Below are 26179 nucleotides of genomic sequence, written 5' to 3'. Positions count from 1 at the left end.
GCTGTTATCCTTGGGCCATGGCACTTCCTCACAGCATTCAAGCAGCCATCAAGTTCTGCCCAGAGCTGCCTTCTGTCTCCATCCCCTATGTGGCCTTCCTCTGACCCTCTTACACAACTGCAGTGCCATCTAGCAGGTGTCCCTCCTGCCTGTCCCCTGTTGTCCTTGTTCTCACTGCTACTACGTTCCTAAGAAACAAGTTAGATGACATTCTTCCCTTCAGTTCTCCACATTCCCATTAACTGAGTGGCGGGCCTCAACACCGATGGGACTTTCAAATCATCTGCAACTTTTTCTAGCTGAAAGGATTTGTGTGGTGAGCTGTGGGGGAAACCCTCATCTTATCGGGTATTAAATTAACCAACGTGATTCTAACATGCCATCCAGGTGGGTAACTACCTAATGCCTTTCAAAATGAAGCAGTAGGTCTTCCTCACAACGGTGCCCAAGGCACTACGGCATTGCCAGCCTACTCAGACACCTTCTGCAATGTGAGGTATCCAAGTGTCTTCACTTCTCCCTGGATAACTTCGCAGGATCCTTCAATGCTCAGCACGGATCCAAACCTCTCGGCTGCCTTTCCTAAACCTCTCAGAACCCCCTGCTTACACACACACACACACACACACACACACACACACACACAGCCCTGTGATCTCTTTGTCTCTACCTATGCCTTCCCTTCCACTGGGAAACTCTGAGCTCCCAAGGAGTAGTCACGGCAGCTGCTCAAATCCAGATCTCTCACCTTAGAAAGTATTCTACTGGTAAAAAGATACAATGGTCATTATCATTTTCTTATCTCTCATTCTGAGAAGAAGGAGGAGGAGGGGAGGGAGGAGGAGGGGGAAGGAGAGGAAGGAGGAGGAGAGGGAGGAAGAGGAGGAGGGGGAGGAAGAGGAAGGAAGAGGAGGAAGGAAGGGAGAAGGAGGAGGAAGGAGGAGGAGGGGGAAGAGGAGGGGAGGGAGGGGGAAGGGGAAGGAGGAGGAGGAAAAAAAGAAGGAGGAGAAAAAGGAGGAGGAGGAAGAGGAGGAAGAAGAAGGGGGAGGAGGGGGAAGGAGGAGGGGGAAGGAGGAGGAGGGGAAGGAGGATGGGGAAGGAGGAGGAGGAGAAGAAGGAGGAGAAGGAGGAGGAGGACAGGGAGGACGAGGAGGAGGAGGACTAATGTATGAAAAATGCTAACCTAAATCTAGGATTCCTTGGGACTTGATTTGGGCCACCTTAGTTGAAAAAAAATCAAGCAGGTGTAAGTAAAAACACTTAAACTTGGTTCTATGAGGAATTAGGTCAACAGCAATAAAAAAGACTTGGTTGGGTTTTTGTTTGTTTTTTTCTAACTAGAATGAAGTCTTTGAAACATGGAATTTTATTTGTCAGAAAGGACATTACTATTTATGCATCCAGTGAATATTTTATCAACAGCCAATTTTGCTCTTTATAGCAATTTATCATAAGACTTTATTTGTTGGTCTCACAACAACCTGATGAGGTTAGGTTTGCTTTTAAATAAGGAAAGTTAAGGCCTGGGATGTGGCATAGTGGGAGTGCGCTTGCCTACCATACACAACACCCTGGGTTCAATTCTCAGCACTGAGAACAACAAATTTTTAAACAAATCATAAAATGTACATAACATTCAGAAGTGAGAAGCTGAGGGTCAGGGAAAGCAAGCCCCGGGCTTCACAACACACAGTTCAGACATTACAGGATCAAGGTTCAAGCCAGGTTACCACCAAAAATTAGAAATTCTTCAAGTTCTACCTCACAACCTAAAAAGGCTTAATGATGTCTTGTTGGTCTAGAAAAGAGACATTGTGTCTTATAAACATATTACCAAAATATGGCTTGTGAGTTAAGACTCCTAAGACATTCTCCATTTGACATTACGATGACTTTTTAAGCCACTTTTGCTCTGTAGACACAGACGCTCCTATCCACCACTTCTTTCATAGATGGGTGTGTCCATCTGTTGGTCTTTCCGGACTGTGTTTGTTTTGTTTTTGTCTTTTGTGACACTTCCCTCTGTCTACTTTGGTTTTATTCCAGGCTCTGGATTATGAACAGGTGCAAAGTATGCAGTTTAGTATTGCCGTCAGAAACAAAGCGGAGTTCCACCAGTCCGTGATCTCCCAGTACCGAGTGCAGCCGACTCCGGTCGTAATTCAAGTCATTGATGTCCGAGAGGGAATTTCATTCCGTCCTTCTTCCAAGACATTTACTGTGCAAAGGGGTGTAAGCACTAACAAGTTAGCTGGTTACATCCTGGGGACATACCAAGCTACTGACGAGGACACGGGAAAAGCTGCCTCCTCCGTCAGGTAAGACAAGCTTTATATCCCGTGAGTCCCTGCTGCGGTTTTATATCCCATGAGTCCCTGCTGCTGTTGTCATCTCTATGTGATTACAACATAGTGCTCAGCCAACAGGTGAGATATAAAAGGGGTGAAGGTCAGGAACTAGGTAACTCAGGAAGAGATGCACAGATAATTTATTATCAGAGTATATTGTGCCATGAGCAGGAACATGCTCGTAAACGACTGGGAACTAAGAAAAAGGGATGCCTTAGCCTGTTTGGGCATCAGGAAAGAACTTCCCGGCTTCTTGCAAAAGGTTAAAGGTTCATGGCAGGAGTGAGCGCTGGTGGGATAAGACTCTGTGGTGGCCCAAAGTCAATAACGGCCGAGGCATAAAGCACCTTGCAGAATAGTGGCCAGAGTGGAAAGAGAAGAGGTTTGTGGCTTACTTACTCCATTTTATTGTTTTTCACACCAAAGATTGAATAACCAGACTAATGCATGGGTCAGGATTATGAAGTGTTGATTTTCTTCTTTTTTATCTAAGATTGATTCATGTTTAATCTATGTGTCTGTGCACTGTGTGTGCAGTTACTCAAGGTGCCAGAAGAGGGCATCCGATACTCTGGAACTGATGCCATGTGGGTGCTGGGATCCAATCCCAGTTCCTTCATAAGAGAAACTAGTTCTCCTGAGTACTGAGCCGTCTCTCTAGCACCCTGATGTTTATTTTTAATAAGCATATACACAACATTTCAGTTCATGCATAAATATGTTGACTGCATAAGAAATATTTATTAGGGGCTGGAGAGATGGCTCAGTGGTTAAGAGCACTGACTGCTCTTCCAGGGGTCCTGAGTTCAATTCCCAGCAACCACAAGTAGCTCACAACCATCTATAATGGGATCCGATGCCCTCTTCTGGTGTGTCTGAAGACAGCCACAGTGTACTCATATACATGAAATAAATATATCTTTAAAAAACAAATAAATAAAAAACAATATTTATTAGATGAATATTATTTTTTCTTTAAAAAAACAGATATGTCCTGGGTCGTAATGATGGTGGTTTGCTTGTTATTGATTCAAAAACTGCTCAGATAAAATTTGTGAAAAACATTGACCGAGATTCTACTTTCATAGTTAACAAGACAATCTCTGCTGAGGTTCTGGCCATAGACGGTAAGAAAGATATTTCAATGGTTTTGAATGAAATGTTATTTCAAATAGTATTTCTTCCACAGTAGATAGTCATGACTGTTTTATATATTTCCTTTATCACTAAAGATCATTTTCTAGGGGCTTTGGGCCTTGAGTCTGAGATACCATACCTGAACCTAAGAGAAACTAAAAATTTCTACTTCTCAGCTTAGTTGGTAACACTCATAACCCTTTGGTTTACTATGGGTGAGGGAGAAAGTGTGTGTATTTCTGTATGTCTGTGTGTGTGTCCGTGTGTGTCCATGTGTGTCTGTGTGTGTCCATGTGTGTGTCCGTGTGTGTGTGTGTGTGTGTGTGATGTATGTTCATCTATATGTGTATGGGGGAGCATGTGCCAATGCATTTGTAGAGGCCAGGGGAAGATGTTGGGTGTCCAGTTTCAGCAGTGTGCACCTTAGTCACTTGAGACAGGCTATCTTACTTAACCTGGGGCAATATGGGCGGCCGGAAGGCCCTAGAGATGGGGCTACAGGTAAACACACAACAGCCACAGCTCTTTATGTGGCACTAAGACACAAAAACCTGGACATCAAGTGTTCTCCTCCACTGAGCCATAAGCCATATCTCCAGCCCCGGGAGAACTTTTTTGACTCACAAAAATATTTGAGTTTTAGAGGACCAGTAAAAACTCCTATAGACATCAACAAATGCCCCTGCAAATGTAAGCTTACTTTGTGAGTTTTTTATATAGAACCTGAGTACTCAGACCATTAAACAATAAAATTTTCTCTCCTGAACAGAAGAGAATGTATATGTTTCCCCATCTGTAAAATTAATTTAGGCTCAGCATAGTTAAACACTAAGAAATAAACATCACAAAATATTAACATTTAGAAAAACTGCCCCAACTCTAACGATAAGAGAACTCACCATCTCCCCACTGGAGAGTTTTATTTTGTTGTTTATTGTCAACATTTTCAGATTTTCTTCTCTGTACTGTTTGGTTTTTGAAGTAAGTAGGGACTCACTATATAGATCTGACCCTGTGGCTCACTGTGTAGACCAGGCTGGTCTCAAACTCGCAGATATCCACCTGCCTTCTGGGTGCTGGGTTTAAAAGGCCAAATGCCATCACACGGGCTCCAGGAAGCTTTTAAGTCTCAGGCAACAAATACAGTTATTTATTCCAAATACTTGGGCTCAAGTTGCAGGAACAAGAATCTTTTGTCTCCTGATTACAGACATAGTCACAGCTTTATAAGCTATTATTGTTATAATGGTTTCATTTGTCATCAGTGAATCAATTACTTGAATTTCAAGAATATTTGACTAATATTCTAGCTGCTTGCTAGAGACACCAGGCAACTTGGCAAGTTTAAACTATTTTATTAGTTACAGAAGTAAGATGTCCTTGTACTCCTGAGAATACAAATATAATTTTTCATGAAAAGTTATCCTAACTTGGAAGCAAAAGAGAAATACAAAACATTTCTTTTTTTTTTTTTTAAGTTGAATGCAGTGGCACACCTACTCTTACAGTTCCTCAGGAGGCTGGGACAGGAGTCCACAGCCAGCCTGAGAAACCTAGAGCAACTCTTCATCAAACGGGGGGGGGGGGGCGGGGGGGGATGGAGAAGGAGGAGGAGGGGAGGATGGAAGGAAAGAGAGAAGGAAGGAAGGAAGGAAGGAAGGAAGGAAGGAAGGAAGGAAGGAAGGAAGGAAGGAAGGAAGGAAGGATAAAGGGAAGGAGGGAGGGAGGAAGGAAGGAAGGAGGGAGGGAGGGAAAGGGAGGAAGGGAAGGAAGGAGAAAAACAGAAAAAGAAAGGGAGCAGAAAACAAAGAAAGACAAGAGAAGGGGAGCTGAGGGATAAGCAAGAAGTCGGGGGCGGGAGCCAGAGAGAGAAAAGGAAGGCGGTTTCTGTGCTTCACTCCTTGTATTTCTGTAACGCTCAATTATTGTTCTTACAGAGAACACTGGTAAGACCTCCACGGGCACAGTATATGTGGAAGTGCCCAGTTTTAATGAAAACTGTCCGTCAGTTGTCCTCGAGAAGAAAGACATCTGTGCTTCCTCACCGTCTGTGACGCTCTCCGTGAGAACCCTGGACAGGGGTAAATACACCGGCCCCTACTCGCTGTCTCTGGAGGATCAGCCTCTAAAGCTGCCAGTCCTGTGGACCATCACGACGCTCAACGGTGAGTTAGACTCGCTTCCGTAGGCAAAGCACTGCTGCTGCTTTGTGTTTCCACAGGAATATGAATCCTCTGACGGGGTCCCTTCTAAGAAAGACTGAGAACATTTCTTTGAAACTAAGATGAGAATCTGTTCTCTTCTGTACAGAAGAGAGTAACACGAATCCCATCACTGTTTGCTGTTTTGTGGGTTCGTTAGTATCGCTGCTGAGCTGAGGTCTCCGTGTAGCCCAGCCGGCCATGTAAGAGGCCTCCTTGAAAGGTGTCAGGCAGACTGACATCTACAAACCCATCAGCCAATGAAGAAGAGTGAACCCTTTCCTCCTAGAGTGCATCATATTTATTATTTCCCATGGTTTTCAAAAGTCTCATAGACTTAAGAAAAGACTCCCTTTCTGGACCGTACAGTGACCATCAAGCTATTTCTAACCCTCCATCGACTCATTTCCCTTTACTGTCGTTCACACAGATCTTACTTTTTCTCATGAATGTGCCCTGTGATATCCTGCAGTTTTCCTTCTGCACGTCCCTCCACCCTTGGCAATTCTGATCCTATTTAAAGAAATCGCTCCAAACTGTACATGTACCATTGGTCTCCAAATGAGTTTACGAGATAGATAAGTTGTCAATGAACAGACAACTGGGAATACAGCTCAGTGGTCCTGCACACGCCTAGCATTCACAAGGTCCCAGGATCGATTCCTGGGGGTGGTGGAATAGGGGTGATTGAATTGGGTTCACTTGGGCAGTGCAAACTGGGTAGCCATGGTTCAACATCAGAGGCTATGTAGGCTCCAGAATGGTTCGAACAACACAGCATTGCCAGGGTCCCTACTCAGGAAGGGGTGACACAGAGATGGACAACCAACAAGTGAGGTTCAGTTGTTCGGCTCTGGACCCCAGCACTAGGAACCCTGTCACCTAGGCTCGAAGCACTGGGCGTGAAAAACAAGATGAGCAGATGAGAGAGCATCCCAGAAGTTGAGAGTATATCTCAGTAAGTCAGACATGGGGTCGGAGTTAAAGGTATATGAGGCCATATGAAGTCATGTTCCTGTGAGTATTGTACAGACATACGTGAGAGTGGGTAAGAACGGGACAGGAACCTGACAGTGGCGTGATGCCTGTTCCCCATTCTCTTTAGTGGAAAAGTCAATATAGAGCCTTGTGGAGGAGACTCATGGGCCTGTCAGACTACCAGAAATGGGGACAAGAAGGGGATCTAAGAGACACCCAACCTTTTGGCTTCTCTGGGACCCATTGGATGAAGAAGAGTTGTCTTGGGCCACGCAGAGGTGTCCAACCCACAAGCTGTGGGCTGCAAGAACCTGGGGGCTACAAGACTGTAGATACATTTATTTTTTCGTGACCGTGTTTCATGATACAACACTATGAAGTTGTCTTCTAATGATTTCAAGTACCTAGCAATCAGACTAAAACAAACAAGCAAAAACAATGTCTTAGTGTTTTAATTACGTTTTACAATTTTGTGTTGGGTTGCATCTATAGCTGTTTTGGGCCACATGTGGTCCACATTGCCACGGATGGAACACTTGAGAGAGACAGAACAACCCACACGAACCTCTTATACCACTCAGCATGGCTCTAACCACACCAGCTCTGCTATTTGGGACTAGGATGCCAAGACAATTCTACCACCATTATCACAAACAAGAAGTTCTAAAACCAAATGATGCCTAGTTTCACTGTTGATTTGTTTTTTGATTTTTGTTTTTGTTTTTTTGTTTTTTTTTTTTAGCAACCTCGGCACTTCTACAAGGCCAGCAGCATGTGTCTCCAGGAGTGTACAATGTCCCTGTCATCGTGAAGGACAATCAGGGCGGGCAGTGTGACACACCAGAGAGCTTGACCCTGACAGTGTGTCAGTGTGATGACCGGAGCATGTGCAGAGCCCCTGGCCCGAGCAGAGAGCCTTTCATATATGGGGAGTCATCCTGGAGGCTGGGGCCTGCTGCTATTGGCTTGATCCTGCTAGGACTCCTGATGTTGCTATGTGAGTAAACAGACATGTTCTTCAGAGTCCGTGGCAGTGATGTCATTTACAAAACTGTCGCACTCATCTGTACAATGTGAGAAGTGTCATTCTGTAGCCACTTGACAGGCAAAGCTGAAGGAAACTGCGGGGAGATTCTGAAATGTGTTCAGCTTGTCACTTAGCAACAATTTAAATACAGCAAAACGGGTCATATATGTAAACACTTTGAAATAAAACAGGGCTGGGGGGCCAGCTCAGTCAGTAAAGTGTTTTCCCACAAGCTGAGGACCTGAGTTCAATCTCCAGCGCCCACCTAAAAAGCCAGGTGCAGTGGAGAATGCTCGCAATCCCAGCTATAGAAAGATGGGAGGCAGGGACAAGCTAATGCCTGGAGCTCGCCGGCCGGCCAGCCTGTCAAACAAAAAGTAGACAGCACTAAAGGATAGTGTTCGTGGCTGCCCTCTGACCTTCCTACGCACACTCATCCAGGTGCGTGATCAAAAGCACATTCCACACACATGGGGGAGGGTGGGCATCAGAGAGAGAAATCATAAAGCTATTCTACATCCAGTCAATAATGTTTGCACTTAAAACCATGCCTTTATGCATAAACATGGGCTTTCTAAAATGAACATAAACATCTCAGATGCATGTAAAAGTCTTGTGAAGATGCCAGTCAAAAACCATTAGAGAGGCCCGCATTAGGATCCACATCCCGGATGCACATTAACAGAACCTCAGGTCTGAGAATTTATTGTTTAATCCAACAAGTCCTCCAAACAGAGCTTACACCTCATGTGCATCTCTTTAAAATGTCCACACCTGGGCTGCAGAGATGGCTCGGTAGTTAGGAGTTCTTGTTGCTCTAGCAGAGGACCCAGGTTCAATTCCCAGCACCCACGTGGAGGTCCACAATCACGCATAACTCCAAGACTCTCCTGTAGTACTTATTCATACATAAAAATCCTTTTTTAAAAAGCATTTTAATGTTCACACATAATAGTGAAGACATTTAGGGAAATTACATGTGTGTACTACCTTTTAATATACATGCATTTTATTGTATTCAATAGATATACTTCTGGAAATTTTCATTTTAATCAACATTTTGTTAATTAAATGGTTCTCTGAATGTGAGAGTCCTCTTCCCTCTACTTAAGGGAACTTTGAAATGAGTTGGATAAACAAGAGATCCTTAAATTCTCGATAATTCCTTAGTTTATTACTGAATCATAAAATATTAATGATAAAACAAATGTTCATGATAACATGTTATAATTCAACTGCCTTTATAAATATCATTTAGGGACCAGAGAGATGTCCCAGTTATTATGAGCATATAGCTCTTGCAGAAAACCTGAGTTCAGTTCCCAGAACATGTTTCAGATGGCTCACAACTACCCATGACTCCAACTTCAGGGGATCCAAGGCTGCCTTCTTGCTTTTAGAGACATGTGCAATCACATGCACATACCTATACATAGACACACACATATGCACATAATTTAAAATATGATATTTAAAACTAAATACAAAGAAAAACAATTTATATAAGCCCTGCATTAAATTTCAAGATAATATATCAATTACATCCCATCTATTTTGTAACTTGATCTAATTATATAGTAATATAGGACCGATCTAATTTGTATAATTATGTAGTTCATTCTACCGGTGCTATCAGGACTTCACAGCATACATTGCTGTCTCTCAGACAACCATGATGAAAGCACTGTTTATTTCCTTTTTGAGCAGATGAGTTAGCTATGCAAAGAAAGATCGCATAACACATTTGGGGTTACAGAGCCGGAGAGAGGTGTATCCAAAACTCAAACCCTAGAAGTATGATTTAGAGACTGTGCTCCCCAAAACCCTTCAGTGAGCCTCTTGACTTGTAAGTGGGCAGGTGAAGCATAGGGTTCATGTGTCCTTGATGTGGCAGAGAAGGGGAGCCAATGACAACAGAGAATGATAAATACCTGCTTTCAAAAATTAGTATTTCTGAAGCTGGAGAGATGGCTCAACAGCTCAGAGCCTGGCTGCTCTTCCAGAGGACATGGATTCGAATCACTGCACCCACATGGTAGTTAACAACTGCCAGTAACTGCAGTTCTGGGGAATCTGGCAGCTTCTTCTGGCCTCTGCATGCACCAGGCATGCACATGCTATGCAGATATAAATGCAGGCAAAACACCCATGCATGTGAAATAAATATTTTCAAATGCATATTTCTTAGCCCTTTAGCAAAATGATGCAATGACTAGAAGATCTTCCAAACTAGGGACTCTCACTTCACAATTAAAAGTGCACTGATAAGGCCTCTGAGCTTAAGAGCACAGACTCTACAAGCAACCTGAGTTCCAGTTCCCAGCCCCTCACACCCCAATCCTCACATGCATCTCACACACACACACACACACACAGAGAGAGATAGAGAGAGAGAGAGAGAGAGAGAGAGAGAGAGAGAGAGAGAGAGAGAATGCCAACAGCCATTGGCTAAACCATCTCTAGTTGTCTTGTACTTTGCTGGTCAATTACCATTTACTAAGAAATCACTAAAGACCAGATTGCTGAAGTGTTGTCATAATCACCTAAAATCTTGACTATGGAAGTATCATAGTTGTGTGTGTATTTACAGGACACAATAGATACACTATATATATATATATACAGCAATAATAATAGTTATAATAATTTTAATATGTATTATGGAAAAGAATTGAGAAATTGTGCAAATCCTCCAATAAATGACCCTGCCTCCTCCTCTAGCTCATGATCATTGGAAAATTACTGTGTCTCACTTACTAAATTGTACACTGTTGACACCAATTTTGCTTCCATTACATATATCCCTTAAGGCTGAAACTATTGTGTTACCTTTGTAACATTTTGACAATTGCCACGTGGAGTGGTTTCCAATGGATTCAAGGGTTCTCTGTCTCCTTTTTCCTGCCCAGTGGCCCCACTTCTGCTTCTGACTTGCGACTGGGGCTCAGGTCCCATTGGAGGAGCAGCTACAGGTGGCTTTATCCCCGTGCCCGATGGTTCGGAGGGTACGATTCATCAGTGGGGAATCGAAGGAGCTCAGCCCGAAGACAAGGTGAGGACTGGGTTTGTAAAGTAGTCCCTGCAATCACGCAGCAGGAGAATGATTCCTGTAGAAATAGAGACAAGGAACAGAGCGAGATCAAGATTCATCTTGGTCCTCAGTGGGGAGCTGAGGCTCACGGATGGGAACTTTTAAGATGACTGCTTTACAGATGTCATGTCTGAAAAATAACCACTCCTAGAAGGATCGTAAAGCTATCACTTTACAAGGGACCATACCTCACCTCTATTACTCTGAAATACATTTGTTTGTTTTCTAACATAATCTGCAGGAAATCACAAATATCTGTGTTCCTCCAGTCACAACCAACGGAGCAGATTTTATGGAAAGCTCTGGTGAGTGAACATCAAATTTGTTTGTTTGCCTATTTGTGCTGGGATTTGAACTCAGGGCTTCACATACACTAAGCAAGGGGTCCCCAGTGAGCCTCAGACCCTGTCCTTTCCTATGCTTGCTATTTTTTGAGACAAGGTCTCACTAATTTGCCCAGGCAGACCTTCAACTTGAAGTCCTCCTGCCTCAGCCTCCCAAGGGGCTGAAATTTAATTTCTAAATTTGTCTTCGGAAAGCAAGGGCAGATTAAAGAACTAGTCAAAACTAAGGAGTGATCAGTAATTGCACGTGTGTGCACAAAGGAACCATCACCACTGAAGTTAGAAGCTGGTCTAATATTTCTATCAATTAATTGGGCTTAATATTTCTATTCTAATTCCCCTGGCATGAGTTTGCCCTCCTTGAGTTAATTCACTCAATGATGTCACTGTTTTAAAAATCTAAACACTTAAAAAAATAAATGTAAAGACTTTTTTTTTCTTTGTTCAAACTTTAATGAATTAAAGTAGGCATAGCTCTCAGGCAACTAATTATTAACTTTTAAATATTTTTAATTTATTATTTTATTTTCTTTATATGTATTTTGCCTTCATTATGTCTGTACGCCATGTGTATACCTGGGGTTATAGTCTGCTGTGAACTGTTATATAGATACTGAGAACTGAGCCTAGACGTTTTAAAAGAGCAGCCAGTGCTCTTAACCTCTGAGTTATCTTTCCAACCCTAATTAATAATTTTTAATTAGGAGATATTTTATAGCATTAGAAAACTCTAGATAAAAATATAAGCAGAAACTGTGGCCACTACTAACTCTGTCTATGATAGCTCATGTCAGGTTGTGTTTGCCTGTCAAGTCTCACCTTAGCACATCTGTGCTTCACATGTGTGCATCCCCATGGGTGTGTCTGTGTGTATGTGTGTGTGTGTATAAGTGTGTCTGTGTATGTATGTGTGTATGTGTGCATATGTGTGTATGTGTGTATGTGTGTCTGTGTGTGTCTGTGTGTATGTGTGCATATGCGTGTGTGTGTCTGTGTGTCTGTGTGTCTGTGTGTCTGTGTGTGTGCACGCGTGCGCACACAATCCTGCCCCTTTTCCTCATGTAACAACACGGACTATGTCCAGATCTGAGTTGTTAGTAGTTCTACACAGTCACTATGGGGCATGTCAACTGAAACTGGCATTTAAATGAATTTGTTATTTCTTTGTATTTACCAAGTGACCATTTTAATCATGTTGTCTCATTGTCAGCACACTATAAACTAGCAAGCAATTGCACCTTCAGTCTTAGTGCATTTTACTTAATTCTGTAGATAGCAAGAATCTGCACGCTCCCTCCAGTTGACAGCCGTCAGCAACTTCTCGATAGCTTCAGCGGCTTCACTTGCTTCTCCCATTATAGAGCAAAGACTAAACTCAGTTGCCTTTATTTTTTTTTAAATTTTATTCGTTATATTTTTTATTTACATTTCAAATGATTTCCCCTTTTCTGGTTCCCCACTCCCTGAAAGTCACATAAGCCCCCTTCCCTCCCTCTGTTCTCCACCCATCCCGTCCCACTTCCCTGTACTGGTTTTGTCTTATACTGCTATACTGGGTCTTTCCAGAACCAGGGGCCACTCCTCCGTTCTTCTTGTACCTCATTTGATGTGTGGATTATGTTTTGCATATTCCAGTTTTCCAAGCTAATATCCACTTATTAGTGAGTGCTAATCAATCAATTGATGATTGATCTTTTGAGACTGGGTTATCTCACTTAGTATGATGTTCTCCAGCTCCATCCATTTGCCTAAGAATTTCATGAATTCATTGTTTCTAATGGCTGAATAGTACTCCATTGTGTAGATATACCACATTTTTTGCATCCATTCTTCTGTTGAGGGATGCCTGGGTTCTTTCCAGCTTCTGGCTATTATAAATAGGGCTGCTATGAACATAGTGGAACATGTATCCTTATTACATGCTGGGGAATCCTCTGGGTATATGCCCAGGAGTGGTATAGCAGGATCTTTCAGAAGTGACATGCCCAGTTTTCTGAGGGACTGCCAGACTGATTTCCAGAGTGGTTGTACTAATTTGCAACCCCACCAGCAGTGGAGGAGTGTTCCTCTTTCTCCACATCCTCGCCAACACCTGCTGTCTCCTGAGTTTTCATTTTTTTTAATTTATTGATATATTTATTTACATATCAAATGATTTCCCCTTTTCTGGATCCCCACTCCCTGAAAGTCCCATCAGTTGCCTTTAAAGATAGCGGTGCTGAGCTGGAGGGCTGGGTCGGGGCTGAGAGTGCTAGCTTGTCCTCCGAAGGCCTGGCATTGCTCAGTTCCTGGTATCCACACTGGGTGGTCAGCAAACACGTTCAACTCCAGCACCAGAGGTTTTGACGTCCTGTTCCGACGTCTGTGGACATCCATACACATGTGTATTCACACAGAGACACACACATACACACATAAATAAAATGTAAAAAACAGATTTAAATAATCCAGGAAAGAGGCTGGAGAGATGGCTCAGCAATTAAGAGCACTGGCTGCTCTTGCAGAGGTCATGAGTTCAGTTTCCAGCAACCACATGGTGGCTTACAACCATCTGTCTGTGACGGGATCTAACGCCCTCTTCTGGTGTGTCTAAGAAAGAGAGTGCACTGAGAACTCACGTAATAATACAGTAAATAAATAAATCTTTAAGAGATTAATAATAATCCAGGAAAGTATAATAAGAAACAGGAAGATCAACCATAATACATTTTCCTTGAACATCATCGATTACTCTGACGGACATCACAGAGGCCCTCCCTCTCTTCAGTCTCCACACTGAACCTCTATGACCGATTTGACTGCAATGTTATTGTTCCTGAGGACACAGGAGGTTTATTTTTTCTCTTTTTTTTTATTAGATATTTGCTTTATTTACATTTCAAATGGTATCCCCATTCCACATTACCCCTCCCACCCCCCACCTATCCCATCCCCCATCCCTGCTCACCACCCCCACAATTTCCTGACTTGCATTCCCCTATTCTGGGGAATCGAGCCTTCACAGGACCAAGGGCCTCTCCTCTCATTGACGTCTGACAAGTCCATCCTCTGCTACATATGTAACTGGAGCCATGGGTCCCTCCATGTGTACTCTTTGGTCGGTGGTTTAGTCCCTGGCAGCTCTGTGGTACTGGTTGGTACATATTATTATTCCTCCTGCAGGGCTGCAAGCCTCTTCAGCTCCTTGGGTCCTTTCTCTAGCTGCTCCATTGGGGACCCTATGTTCATTCTATTGGTTGGCTGTGAGCTATGGGTAATTTGACCCACTTTCCAGTAAGGATCAAAGTATCCACACTTTGGTCTTCCTTCTTCTTGAGCTTCATGTGGTCTGTGAGTTGTATCTTGGGAGACACAGGAGTTCTGAAGTTATCCATGGCTACTCTGACTATTGCGTCTTTTCACTTTGTTTCTGGCTATTGCCACTGAAGATCTATTCCCCTGCACTCTTGGTTTAATTGACATCTGTTTTCCCCCTGCCCGTGCCGCACCCCCTGCCCCCTCTTACTCTCCCATAAGCCTACCCGGATGTCACTACCAGATGTCACTGCCCCGCCCCCTGCCCCCCCCTCCCATAAGCCTACCCGGATGTCACTGCCCCGCCACATCCTTGTGCTTGCCCTCTCATTGGTACTCTATGGTAACTGCCCACAAGCATCAAAAATGAAAGAATTGTGAGAACTGAAAAGACAGCCTAGTCAGTCAAGAGCTGACTGTGCAAGCATGCTGACACTCACAACAGATCACAGGGGAAGTAGGAGAGGCAGATCCCAGGGCTCACTGGTCAGAGCGCCTTGCTGAATCAGCAAGTTCACGACCAGTGAGAGCCCTCGACTCAAAAAAGACGGACAGCGTCCTAAGGAACGACACTCAGGATTAACGACACTCACATGTGCACACACACACACCCACATGGGCATGCACTCGCCTATGAACACTCACACAAATGTACACACAGATGTATTCACAGGAGCTTTAACAAAAAATCATAGCATGAAATATTAGATCTCTCTCTCTCTCTCTCTCTCTCTCTCTCACTCACTCACTCACTCTCCGCCCCTGTCTTTAGAAGTTTGCACAAACACATACGCTGGAGGGACTGTGGTCGAAGGTGCTTCAGGAATGGAAATGACCACCAAGCTGGGCGGAGCTACTGCATCAGGAGCTGCAGCAGCACTTGGCCCCTGTCCCTTGGGTCATTCGGGAACCATGAGAACGAGGCATTCCACTGGAGGGACCTTGAAGGACTACGCCGCGCCAGTGAACATGACTTTCCTGGGCTCCTACTTCTCTCAGGTAACCGGGCAGCACATTGTTGGCTTGGTCATCTCAGTGACAGAGGATGCCTGGCTACTTAACAATGTATGTTAGTTGTAAGAATCATTTTTCCATGCTTTTTAAAATGTGAGGAAATAAAAGCTTCCCTTTGTCAAAATAAATCAAGCCAATTTGATGGCTGTCAAAATTGAGTCACTAGTTGAAACTCACGAGACAAGCCAACAAGGATTATGTAAACACAAAGTCCCCTTGGAGTGGAAAGTGTCTCATTGCATGTTGGAAAAGCTGCCCCTACCCCAACACAAAGATTAAGAAGTCCAGTGATAGATTCCAGGCATCACACGAAGTTGATATGGAGACTGGAATCCAGGCAGAATCAAGAACTAATACATGCGCTAGGCTAGACTCTTTGATGGACTGTCAACCACACTGGCTGACAAGAATATTCATTAGAGAATATTCCCTGAAGCCAGACTCAGAAAGGCACATGTCATACTTTCTCCAATATGTGGAATTGAGATTTAATTTTATCTATGACATGAAGGTAGAAGGGACTGCTCAGAAGGCAGAGGGGAGGGGAGGATGGCAGAGACGAGGGGAACATGGACGGTAACAGGGGAAACTATCTCGTGTTTTCTCTCATTTGCAAAAAAAAAAAAAATTAACCATATATTCATATGTAGGAAATGAAAGCTAAGGAGGAAATCTAAGGGAAGGGGCTAGCGGGAGAGAGACGGGAAGTCTAGGAATGGTTAGGCCAGTCTAAATATGGGCAAAGTCAAGGATATATATGTGAATGAAAATGTCGTTAAACCCATTCTATGGAGCACTAGCTAAAAATCATACTAACAATAAAAATAAATAAATGAAAACATTTTAGCTATGGGGGGGGGGGGCGGATAGCCAAACAGATAAAAAGGAGGCAGTTTCATCATGTGTGTGGGGTGTCTAATGTAGGTGTTCTCTCCAGCCCTGGGTTTTACGAACAGGATCCGATGGTCTTTAAAAGGCCCATTTCTCCTTCTCCATCTTTAGAAATCATTCGCCTATGCCGAGGAAGAGGATGAGCGCGAAGTGAATGACTGTCTGCTGATCTACGATGACGAAGGCGAGGACGCTGGCCCGCAGTCCCCCACCCTCAGCTCCTGCAGCTTTTTTGCTGACGACCTAGATGACAACTTCTTGGACTCCCTTGGCCCCAAATTTAAAAAGCTCGCAGAGATCTGTCTCGGAATTGATGAGGAAGCCAAGCAGGCAAAGCCAGGCCCTAAAGACGGTGGTTCTGGGATTGACACCTGCGCTCGCTCTATGCAAGTCCCTCCAGCAGGTTCTAACAGGTACCAGACTTTGCCTGGCGGTCTGGAAGTCACCCAGTCAGGTTCTAACAGGTACCAGACTTTGCCTGGTGGTCTGGAAGTCACCCAGTCGGGTTCTAACAGGTACCAGACTTTGCCTGGCGGTCTGGAAGCCACCCAGTCGGGTTCTAACAGGTACCAGACTTTGCCTGGTGGTCTGGAAGTCACCCAGTCGGGCTCTAACCGGCACCAGACTTTGCCTGGTGGTCTGGAAGTCACCCAGTCAGGCTCTAACCGGCACCAGACTTTGCCTGGCAGTCTGGAAGTCACCCAAACAGGTTCTAAAATGGGCCACACATTGGCTGGCAACCAAGATACTTCTGTTTTGTCCACTTCTGGGTCTGTCCACCCTGCTGTTACCATCCCTGACCCTCTCCAGCTTGGTAACTACTTGCTCACAGAAACTTACTCAACTTCAGGTTCCTTTGTACAACCTACCACTGTCACACTTGACCCACGTGTCACACAAAATGTCACTGTAACAGAAAGGGTAATTTGCCCCCTTCCTAGTGCCTCTGGCAGCATAGTGGCTCCCACAGAGCTGAGAGGCTCGTACAGCATGCTCTATACAAAAGAAGCCTGTTCCCATCTATGACCAAAGCAAACTGGAGAAACATACCAGTCAAACTTGGATATGTGCACCTACATATCTTTTTTAAATCTAACAAAGCTAGCACTGTTGGATTAATTTGGCTTTTAGCAGATAATCTCTGATCATCCATATAATTCAAATATTCTGACTCATATACGAAAACTGAGTATGTTGTCATTCTAATTATATAATTTTTTTCAAGCAGAGTAAACCTGTATATATATTTTTTTAATTATCTAAGATGTTAGACAGGGATATTTCCCAAGCATCTTCACATTTCTATATTATCAACACCAAAGGAAGATGCTGTCACCTTAAAATGCAGTGTGGGTTAGTAGATTGGCTTTCTTCTTGGAGTTCAAGTTTCTGTCTCTACCACCTATTCTGGTGTCATTAATAAGGATATGAGAGTGTTATTAGTAACAATGAGTATTTAAGGTGCTTTATGTAACTTACAGGGAAGCTTAGAGTAAAGGAAGTAGATGCAACCAGGATTTTGTGGGTTTGGGGTTTTTTGTTTTGGTTTGGTTTGGGTTTTTTTGTTTTGTTTTGTCTTCTTGGTAATGGAACTGAAAGCGTATCTTTTGTTCAAGTCCAGAGCTGTGAGTAAACCTGTTAAACTTGCTGAATCTATATGCTGTGTATCTTCAAAATAAGACAGTTTTGAAATGCAAATATCATAGAACATGTAAGAAAATTTAGTATGGTATAACTAATATGTGATGTGATCTAGCCCGAGAAAAATACAGTGACCTTCCTCATTGACGCTCCTCGGAAACTGATCCTGGGTGAGTCTTCAACAAAGAAGTCCTGACTTTGTCAGTGCCAGGGGTAGCAATGACTCCAAAGATGTGCAGGGAGGTTCGTGGCGTTAACATCTAACAGGGTTTGTGGAAACAAAGCATGGCTTTTCTTCTAAGCAAAAAGGGCTGTGGCCTAAAATAACATGGAGCAAAGTGTGTGTACATGTATCATTTAAGAAAATAATGAAGTAAGTTTCAAGTGAAAAAAGGAATTGTGCAGCTGTAGGAACTGAATGCTGTGTGTTATGAAGATGGTCTGTGAGTAGGCGTGTGGGACAGAGGTCCTCAGTCTTCCTCACGCTGCCACCCGCTGTTAATACAGTTCCTCGTGCTGTCGTGACCCCCACCGTAGAGATCATATGAATTATAATGTAAATACCTGATATGGAACAGTTGATATGCAACCCCTGTAAAAGGGTCATTGGACTCCCCTCAAAGGAGTCTTGACCCACAGGTTGTGAAGCACTGGTTTAAACCATACCACCCTAACAGGAATACAGTTCTAGTCATTTCCGGTTATTCATGGTCCTACCCTTCAGCCCATACAGAAGACTCTACCTCACCTGCTTCTGGACATTATTATCTTAGCCCAGTCTCTCCAAGGCTCTTGTCCAGCTCAGTTATTTCTAATGATATAAGTAGGTCTTTTAATTTTTCTGTGGATTTTGGTTTTTGTTGTTGATATTGGTGTTGGTTGGTTGCTTGGTTTTGTTTTGGTGTTTTGAGACAAGGTCTTGTTGTCCTAGAACCTGCTATGTAGTCATGCTAAGCCTTGAAGTTGTGATTTGCCTGATACTCTTCTGAGTACTACGTTTATAGGCATGAGACACCACATAACACTAAATTTCCTTTTATAATAAAAGCTTTAAATTGTTTTCTAGACACTAAGTATTAATCAATTATGTTTTAACTCTAAAAGTAAATACAGTCTAAAGTACTGAGGTGGGAGCAAACACCCAATGTCACTGGAAACATAAAGCAGATACAAAGTGTGTAAAGATGGGTGGAACAAACACCTAATGCCCCTAGGCCTACTAGCTGTCCCTTTGCTAGTATGGCTTCTACCAGGAAGGCGTGTATCAGGGCAAACGTGATGAGAAGCTTAAGCAGCCATGTTTCCAAGACAAGGCTTTCAGTGTGCCTGTACTGGAGCAAGAGTGGTCTAGCCTGTGGTGCAGCCTGCCCTTTACTTCTGCACAGCAACATGCTCTAACCCAGAACTAAGACCCTGGTCTGAGCTTCCATAACGAGTGGGTTTGGTACTGCCATGTACTCAAATGCTAAATGGCTCCCAAGATCTGGTTGCCCCCCAACAACGATCAGATCCTCACATACAGCAAGGGATACTGTGTAAACCTTGTTCCCCAATTTAACACTATTGGTTAAATGAAACTGGCAACATCCAATTACTGGGGAGAATGGAGAGAGGTAGAGTTTGAGTTACCAGACTAGGGGTCATAGGCAGGCACCATGAGGAGGAGGAGCAGGAAGGAGGGAGGAATGAGGAAGACGGAAGAACAGAATGTCTCCAGGAGTCATGATGCACGTGGCAGAATCATGTGTTTCCCCAGGACGCCAGACTGCTGGAGCAGAAGTAACCCAAAAAGTTTCAAACAGCGGGTATTTGGGGAGCACGGTTGAGTCAGTATCCAGACTGGCATTTAGAGATTTAGATCAGGGGTAAACCCTCAGTAATTGTACAGAGCCTAACAAATATTATAGTTTTAATTTTATTCATTGAAAGTTAGGGTAAGTTTAATTGTTATTCTTACACACACTTCTGCTTTATCATGAGTGTTAGATTTACAGTAATAACAACCCTTATTCAGTGTGCAAAGAGAGGCTCAGGTTTCCCACATCATTTTAACATTAGCTCCTAAAACCCATCTTAACAAATAGAAATTTGGAGCCAGGCATGGTGGCAAACATGGTAACTTAGGAGATAAAAGCAAGAGAATCACCCTCAGCCACACATCTGGCCTGGCTACATGAGACCTTGTCTCAAAAATAAGTTTAAAAAAAAAAAAAAACCTCAAAAAAAAAATGGAGATTTGACTGTGTTATTAAAAGGCAGACAAAATCAGGTCACAGTGGTAAAGCTTATATAGATAAAAATCTAAGTGTGTTTTTAAGTTTGAAAATGTATTGATCTTTGGAATGACCTAGAAGTTCCCTTTGTTTATAACAATGTATCTGTATTTTTATTAAAAATAAAAATTGTTTTAAGCAGAAATTTTAAGTGTCCTTTGATTTCATATTTTAAACACATGTTAAACAGTACATATTAAGACCTGTGACAGAGCTGTGACAGGGTTGAGTGGGCGAAAGTGCTTGCAGCCGCTCTTGACAACCTGAGGGCTGACCAGTGGCGCCTCCGTGGAGGAATGAGAGAACCAACTCCCCAAAGCTTTCCTCTGATCGCTGCACTGTGAACACTATGGTACATGCATCCCCCGAGAGAGAGAGAGAGAGAAAGAGAGAGAGAGAGAGAGAGAGAGAGAGAGAGAGAGAGAGAGAGAGAGGATAGATGGATGGATGGATGGATGGATGATAGATAGATAGATAGATAGATAGATAGATAGATAGATAGATGATAGATGATAGATAGATAGATAGATGATAGATAGATAGATGATAGATAGATAGATAGATAGATGATAGATAGATAGATAGATAGATAGATAGATAGATAGATAGATAGATGATAGTTGGGTAGGTGGGTGGGTGGATGGATGGATAGATGATAGGTGGATGGGTGGATGGATGGATAGATAGATAGATAGATAGATAGATAGATAGAACAAACAGTGTAATGATTGTTGCAGTAAAACTGTCAGTAAACACTAGTCACTGTGAAAGTGAGACTCTCCATAATGGCTATTAAGAAATGTGCTGTAAAAGTGTATGTGAATCTTTTCTTGTTTCTAGACAAGTACCTTTTCCTCATTCTCCCAAGCAACGAGGATGCATATACGTGTCCAGGATTTCATTAGATGGATGTGATAACCAATGTCTTCAAAGCAGAAGTCTGTTAGAAACTGGATGTTTTTAATCACCCACAATGTGTTTGGACCACAAGAGTAACTTCACAGGCAAAAGTCCAACCTGCTATGATGACATGGAAAGAGAAGCTGGCGTAATGAGGTGACAACGTTTATGTGCTGTGACAGAAATCTGTAACTGTGACACAGTTGAGAGCGTCTACCTTCATGGTGGCTTTGTCACTAAGTAAATGCTATGCTATTATGTGTCCTTCAAAGACATTGGCTCTTGCTTCTGGATGGATCTTGCCTTTCTCCTTTGTAAATCTGGACAATGGAATTTAGATGAAGATAATGAAGAGGAAACAAACAGGACAAAGATGAGTGGGAAGTGAAGACTCACGAATGATGAGTGACTTGCCCTGAACATTCGAAATCAAAGCCTGAAGAGCGAAAGTCACTGAGGCAAATTACACAGCGATTACTGGATGCTATTCATAGAAAGCTCAAGACGCAAAAATGACAAGGTGGGAGATGGGGAGATGGCTCAGCTGATAAAGTTTTGTTATACTGGCCAGCCAGCTTCCGCGTCTCCATGAGCTCCAGGCAGACAGATCCTGTGTCAAACATTGTGGATGCACCTGAGAGGCCACATCTGCATTTGACTTCCAGCCTCCACACGCATGCACACACGTGTATGTGTAACCCTTGACATCACTACAGAGAGAGAGAGAGACAGACAGACAGACAGACAGACAGACAGGGAGACAGGGAGACAGAGAGACAGGGAGACAGAGACACAGAGAGACAGGGCAAAGTCAGAGTGTGACAGGCACATGTGGGACTGTCTAGCTTCACAGAGTGTGACAGGCACTTGGGCTTCGTGGACATTAACAGTTAGGAAACAAAGACAAGGAGACTCCTTACTCCCTCCATTTAGATAGCTTCAATCATGACTCTGTGTTTGGTCAGACTTAACGCTTATCAAAGAAGACATTCCCCGGCCCCTTCAAAAACTATCAATTTCAGTCTATTAGATTCTAAAATATATTCTTTACATGTTCCTTCTTCTTCTTCACAACTTCTGTAAACTCTTCCAGCTTTTTCCTCAGAAGCTACTTCATGGCTGTAAGGTAATATCTAAGTTATTTAAGATTTTATTTTTATTTTAATTATGAATCTGTGTGTGCATGCATGCATGCGAGTGCCGTGCCACCAGAATCCAGAAGAAGGTGACCGATTTCCTGGCCAGGGCTACAGGTAGTCAAGAGCTCCCATCATAGGTGCTGGGAACCACACCGGGTCCTCTGCGAGTGCAGCAAGTGCTTCTAAGCACAGTGATTTTACAGCCCCTAACTTGACTTTAAAAACAAAACAAAACCAAATCCTGGCAGTTCTTTGTGGATCTTAGATCCCAGGAGCTGCACTCTTCTTATGCTAGTCTTTGAGTAATCTCTCCATGAGGCAAACAATGATTATGTTGCCAAAGTAACAGCAGACCTTGTCAGCCAAAGCTCTCCCAGGGCTTCCCCAACATGCCAAAGCCTGCAATGACCATCTTTGCCAATAGCCAAAAGCAAGCCCGGAGACATATGGATAGGAGACAATGAGTTACTAAGCAAAGAAAACACAATAAAAGTTTCAGAAAGTCAGATTGCTATGGGAATAATTAAAAGAAAAGTCTGAAATCCTATTTCATCTACTAATCAATCAGAAATAACTGTTTTAATGATTAACAAAAGTTAAACTTAAATTAGTTTCATTCTGTTTCTGTCCATGTATGTTCTGAGTTTCTCATTAACAATGGTTTAGACTCTGGAGACAAACTACTAAAATTCAAAATCCCAGCAAGTTGTTTAACCTCTGTGGACATAATAACCATTATGGCCATAATAACCATCTCTACTTCAGCAGGTCCTTGTAGCTGTAAAATGTGGGACCATGAAAGGCAGCCTGTTTTCTGGTTGAGCTAGGTTTAAAATCCCTGTGACCCCACAGGGGACCCCACAGGGTCCCCTGCAAGAAACGGTAGGCATTTTGCCACACTCCTGGACACCTGACCTCTGACACGAGACAACAGCTCTCCACCTCGTAGGTCTGTGGCCATCAGTCACATAAGGGCAATGCCCCAAGTCCCTCCATAGGTAGAGGACATGACCACAGATCATGTAGCCTCAAGACAGATCTCCATTTTAATGAGGTACCTAAAGGCCTAGAAGCTTAGCCAATAAAATCCCCTTCCCAGACACTACTCCCTGAAAAAGGTCCTCCCTGAGAAAGTGGAGGACTGTTTTACTCCTCACAACTCTTTGCCATGGTAATAAATGCCTTAAAGCCCTGGACTGCCTCTTTCATCGGGATCACAGTTGGGAGCAATAGAGCAGGCCTTCTGTCTAAAGAGCCGGCTGCCTAGACTCTAACAAGCTAAAAACACTCCTTCACCCTGGGCTAGATGCCGCCTGCGGGGCAGGGGGTGAGGGGGCCTCCATTCTAGCGAAGTCTGGGGTGCCCAAGAGTCTGAGAACCTGACGTCCCTGGCCTCTGTGCAGGTCCCCAGGGCCAACTCTGGTAGTCCCCAGGGACCTCAGACTATGCTTCTGACCCTGGAGTGGGGGTTGGGGGTGGAAGGGGGTGTCCCACCACTTCCCATAGCCTGATGCCAGTGAACTCCCACATCCCGCCTCCCCAGTGCCTGTGCCCTGTGGTGGACACAGGCCACCATTTAACCCACAGTAAAATAGATTTGGGGCATAGTAAATACTTACAATTAGGCATGTAGACTGCCTGATCTACAGATTTCAAACCATTGATTCATAGCCTTTGGTTTGGTTGGGGGTTTTTGTTTGTTTGTTTGTTTTGTTTTGATATTCGACACAGAATTTCTCTGTGTAGCGCTGGCTGTCCTGAAACTCAGTCTGTAGACCAGGCCGGCCGGCCTCAATATCATAGAGATCCGCCTTCCTCTGCTGCCCAACCGCCACCGCTGCTGCCGCCACCACCACCGCCGCCCAGCCACAGATTAGACGTGTGTGTGTGTGTGTGTGTGTGTGTGTGTGTGTGTGTGTGTCTGTGTGTGTGTCTGTGTGTGTGTCTGTGTCTGTGTGTCTGTGAGTGTCTGTGTCTGTGTGTGTCTGTGTGTGTCTATGTGTGTCTGTGTATGTGTATGTCTGTGTGTGTATCTGTGTGTATCTGTGTGTGTCTGTGTGTATGTGTGTCTGTGTGTGTGTGTGTGTGTTCAAAATAAGTCTGGGGACAACTTGCTGGTCAATGGCTGATTTAAAAACTGCTCATCCTCAGAAACATATTGAATTTGAGGCCAATCGGAGCTACAAAAGACCCTGCCTCAAAATAAAATCCCATGCTGGGAATGATGGCATACACCTTTGATCCCAGCGCTCAGGAGGCAGAGACAGGTGATCTTTATGAGTTGGAGACAAGCCTGGTCTATGTAGTCTACATAGTGAGTTTCAGGACAGCCAGAGCTATATAATAGAGTATTTCAAAAATATAAATAAATAAATAAATAAATAAATAAATAAATAAATAAATAAATAAATAAATTGTATATTTGACACCTGTCCATACAGGACCACCACTATGTAAATAAATATCTGGAACTTGGACCTCAAGTTCTGACTGATTGGCTGAACGCTACCAGGGGCTGGGGCATAAAGGCAGTGAGCGGACTTCACTGTCTTCTACTAGGGAAAGTGGGTCATTTTTGATGTTCTGAAGCAAAATCCCAGGGTGTGTATTCTAGGACAACCACTGTCTTCTGTTCTAGGACAACCACTGTCTTCTGTTCTAGGACAACCACTGTCTTCTGTTCTAGGACAACCACTGTCTTCTGTTCTAGGACAACCACTGTCTTCTGTTCTAGGACAACCACTGTCTTCTGTTCTAGGACAACCGCTGTCTTCTGTTCTAGAACAACCACTGTCTTCTGTTCTAGGACAACCACTGTCTTCTGTTCTAGGACAACCACTGTCTTCTGTTCTAGGACAACCACTGTCTTCTGTTCTAGGACAACCACTGTCTTCTGTTCTAGGACAACCGCTGTCTTCTGTTCTAGGACAACCGCTGTCTTCTGTTCTAGGACAACCGCTGTCTTCTGTTCTAGGACAACCGCTGTCTTCTGTTCTAGGACAACTGCTGTTTTCTGTTGCACACCCTTACCTTGTTCTCAAGATGGCATCTCTGGAAAAATCTGAGACAGGCTGATTGTCTCACAACGCTAACCAACGGAAACACACCTTGTCCTTCACAAAGAGTCTCAAGTGGATTTCAGTCTGTTCAACTCCAAGGCTTCCCTGGAGTACGCTCTGCCTAACCTGTTCAGTTGACATCAATTAATTTAGGTGACAGTTCTAATCCCAATGTTAAGAAATAAAAAACAATGGTAGACTTTCCTCCTCCTACATTGCTGTTGGAAAATTAATCACAAGAGGGTTTTGCTGATGGGCTTAGTTTTATTGTGGCTGAATTTGCATGCAACTGCTCTGACTCACTCCAAAGGTCTGCAATCCCTTAGCTAATACTTCAGCAGAAGCTAGTAGAGGCAGAGTGGGGGTGGGGGGTGAAAATATGCAGAAAATTAACCCGCAATTACCCAACTAAATGACTAAGCAAATTTCAGGGTATAGGGTCATGTTAGGAGTAAACATTACAGTTTTTGTATTGAAAAATAACCACAATATCCCCACACAAGCTAGTAAGTGTCATTGTGATTGTTAAGTGTAATTCACTGAAAGTGAGCTATACTATTTATTTCTTTTGTATCAGACTTTTTAAGAAAGGTTTCTGCATCCCAGGCTAGCTTAGGACTCATTATATAACCAAGGATGACCTGAGCTTCTGGTCCTCCTGATTCTACCACTGAAGTGCACGGCCAAACACAGGGTTTTGTATAGTTCTGGAGATCAAACTCAGGGCTCTGTGCATGTTAGGCAAATAGTCTACCAACAGAGTTACATCTCTGGGCCCTGAATCAAATTTTTCTTTCACTGGTTGCTTAACATTCAAATATATTTCCTTTTAATAAAATCTC

General features: G+C 43.4%; 1 protein-coding gene across 1 annotated transcript in view; it reads left to right on the top strand.

The window, feature by feature from the left end:
* Dsg3 (desmoglein 3) overlaps positions 1 to 20260 on the top strand; it is a 35684-nt gene extending 15424 nt beyond the window's left edge. Inside the window, exons 9-16 of the mRNA XM_052155917.1 lie at positions 2047 to 2318; positions 3336 to 3475; positions 5423 to 5650; positions 7407 to 7661; positions 10601 to 10743; positions 11024 to 11087; positions 15193 to 15419; positions 16437 to 20260. Coding sequence (XP_052011877.1) covers positions 2047 to 2318; positions 3336 to 3475; positions 5423 to 5650; positions 7407 to 7661; positions 10601 to 10743; positions 11024 to 11087; positions 15193 to 15419; positions 16437 to 17351 — 2244 coding nt within the window. The 3' untranslated portion in view covers positions 17352 to 20260. The remainder of the gene's footprint in view (positions 1 to 2046; positions 2319 to 3335; positions 3476 to 5422; positions 5651 to 7406; positions 7662 to 10600; positions 10744 to 11023; positions 11088 to 15192; positions 15420 to 16436) is intronic.
* The last annotated feature ends 5919 nt before the right edge of the window (positions 20261 to 26179 follow it).

The sequence above is a fragment of the Apodemus sylvaticus genome, chromosome 13 (genome assembly GCF_947179515.1).
Source record: "Apodemus sylvaticus chromosome 13, mApoSyl1.1, whole genome shotgun sequence".
Classification (NCBI taxonomy): domain Eukaryota; kingdom Metazoa; phylum Chordata; class Mammalia; order Rodentia; family Muridae; genus Apodemus; species Apodemus sylvaticus.
Note: the sequence above shows the minus strand (reverse complement) of the source record. Positions and strands in the feature narration are given on the sequence as shown.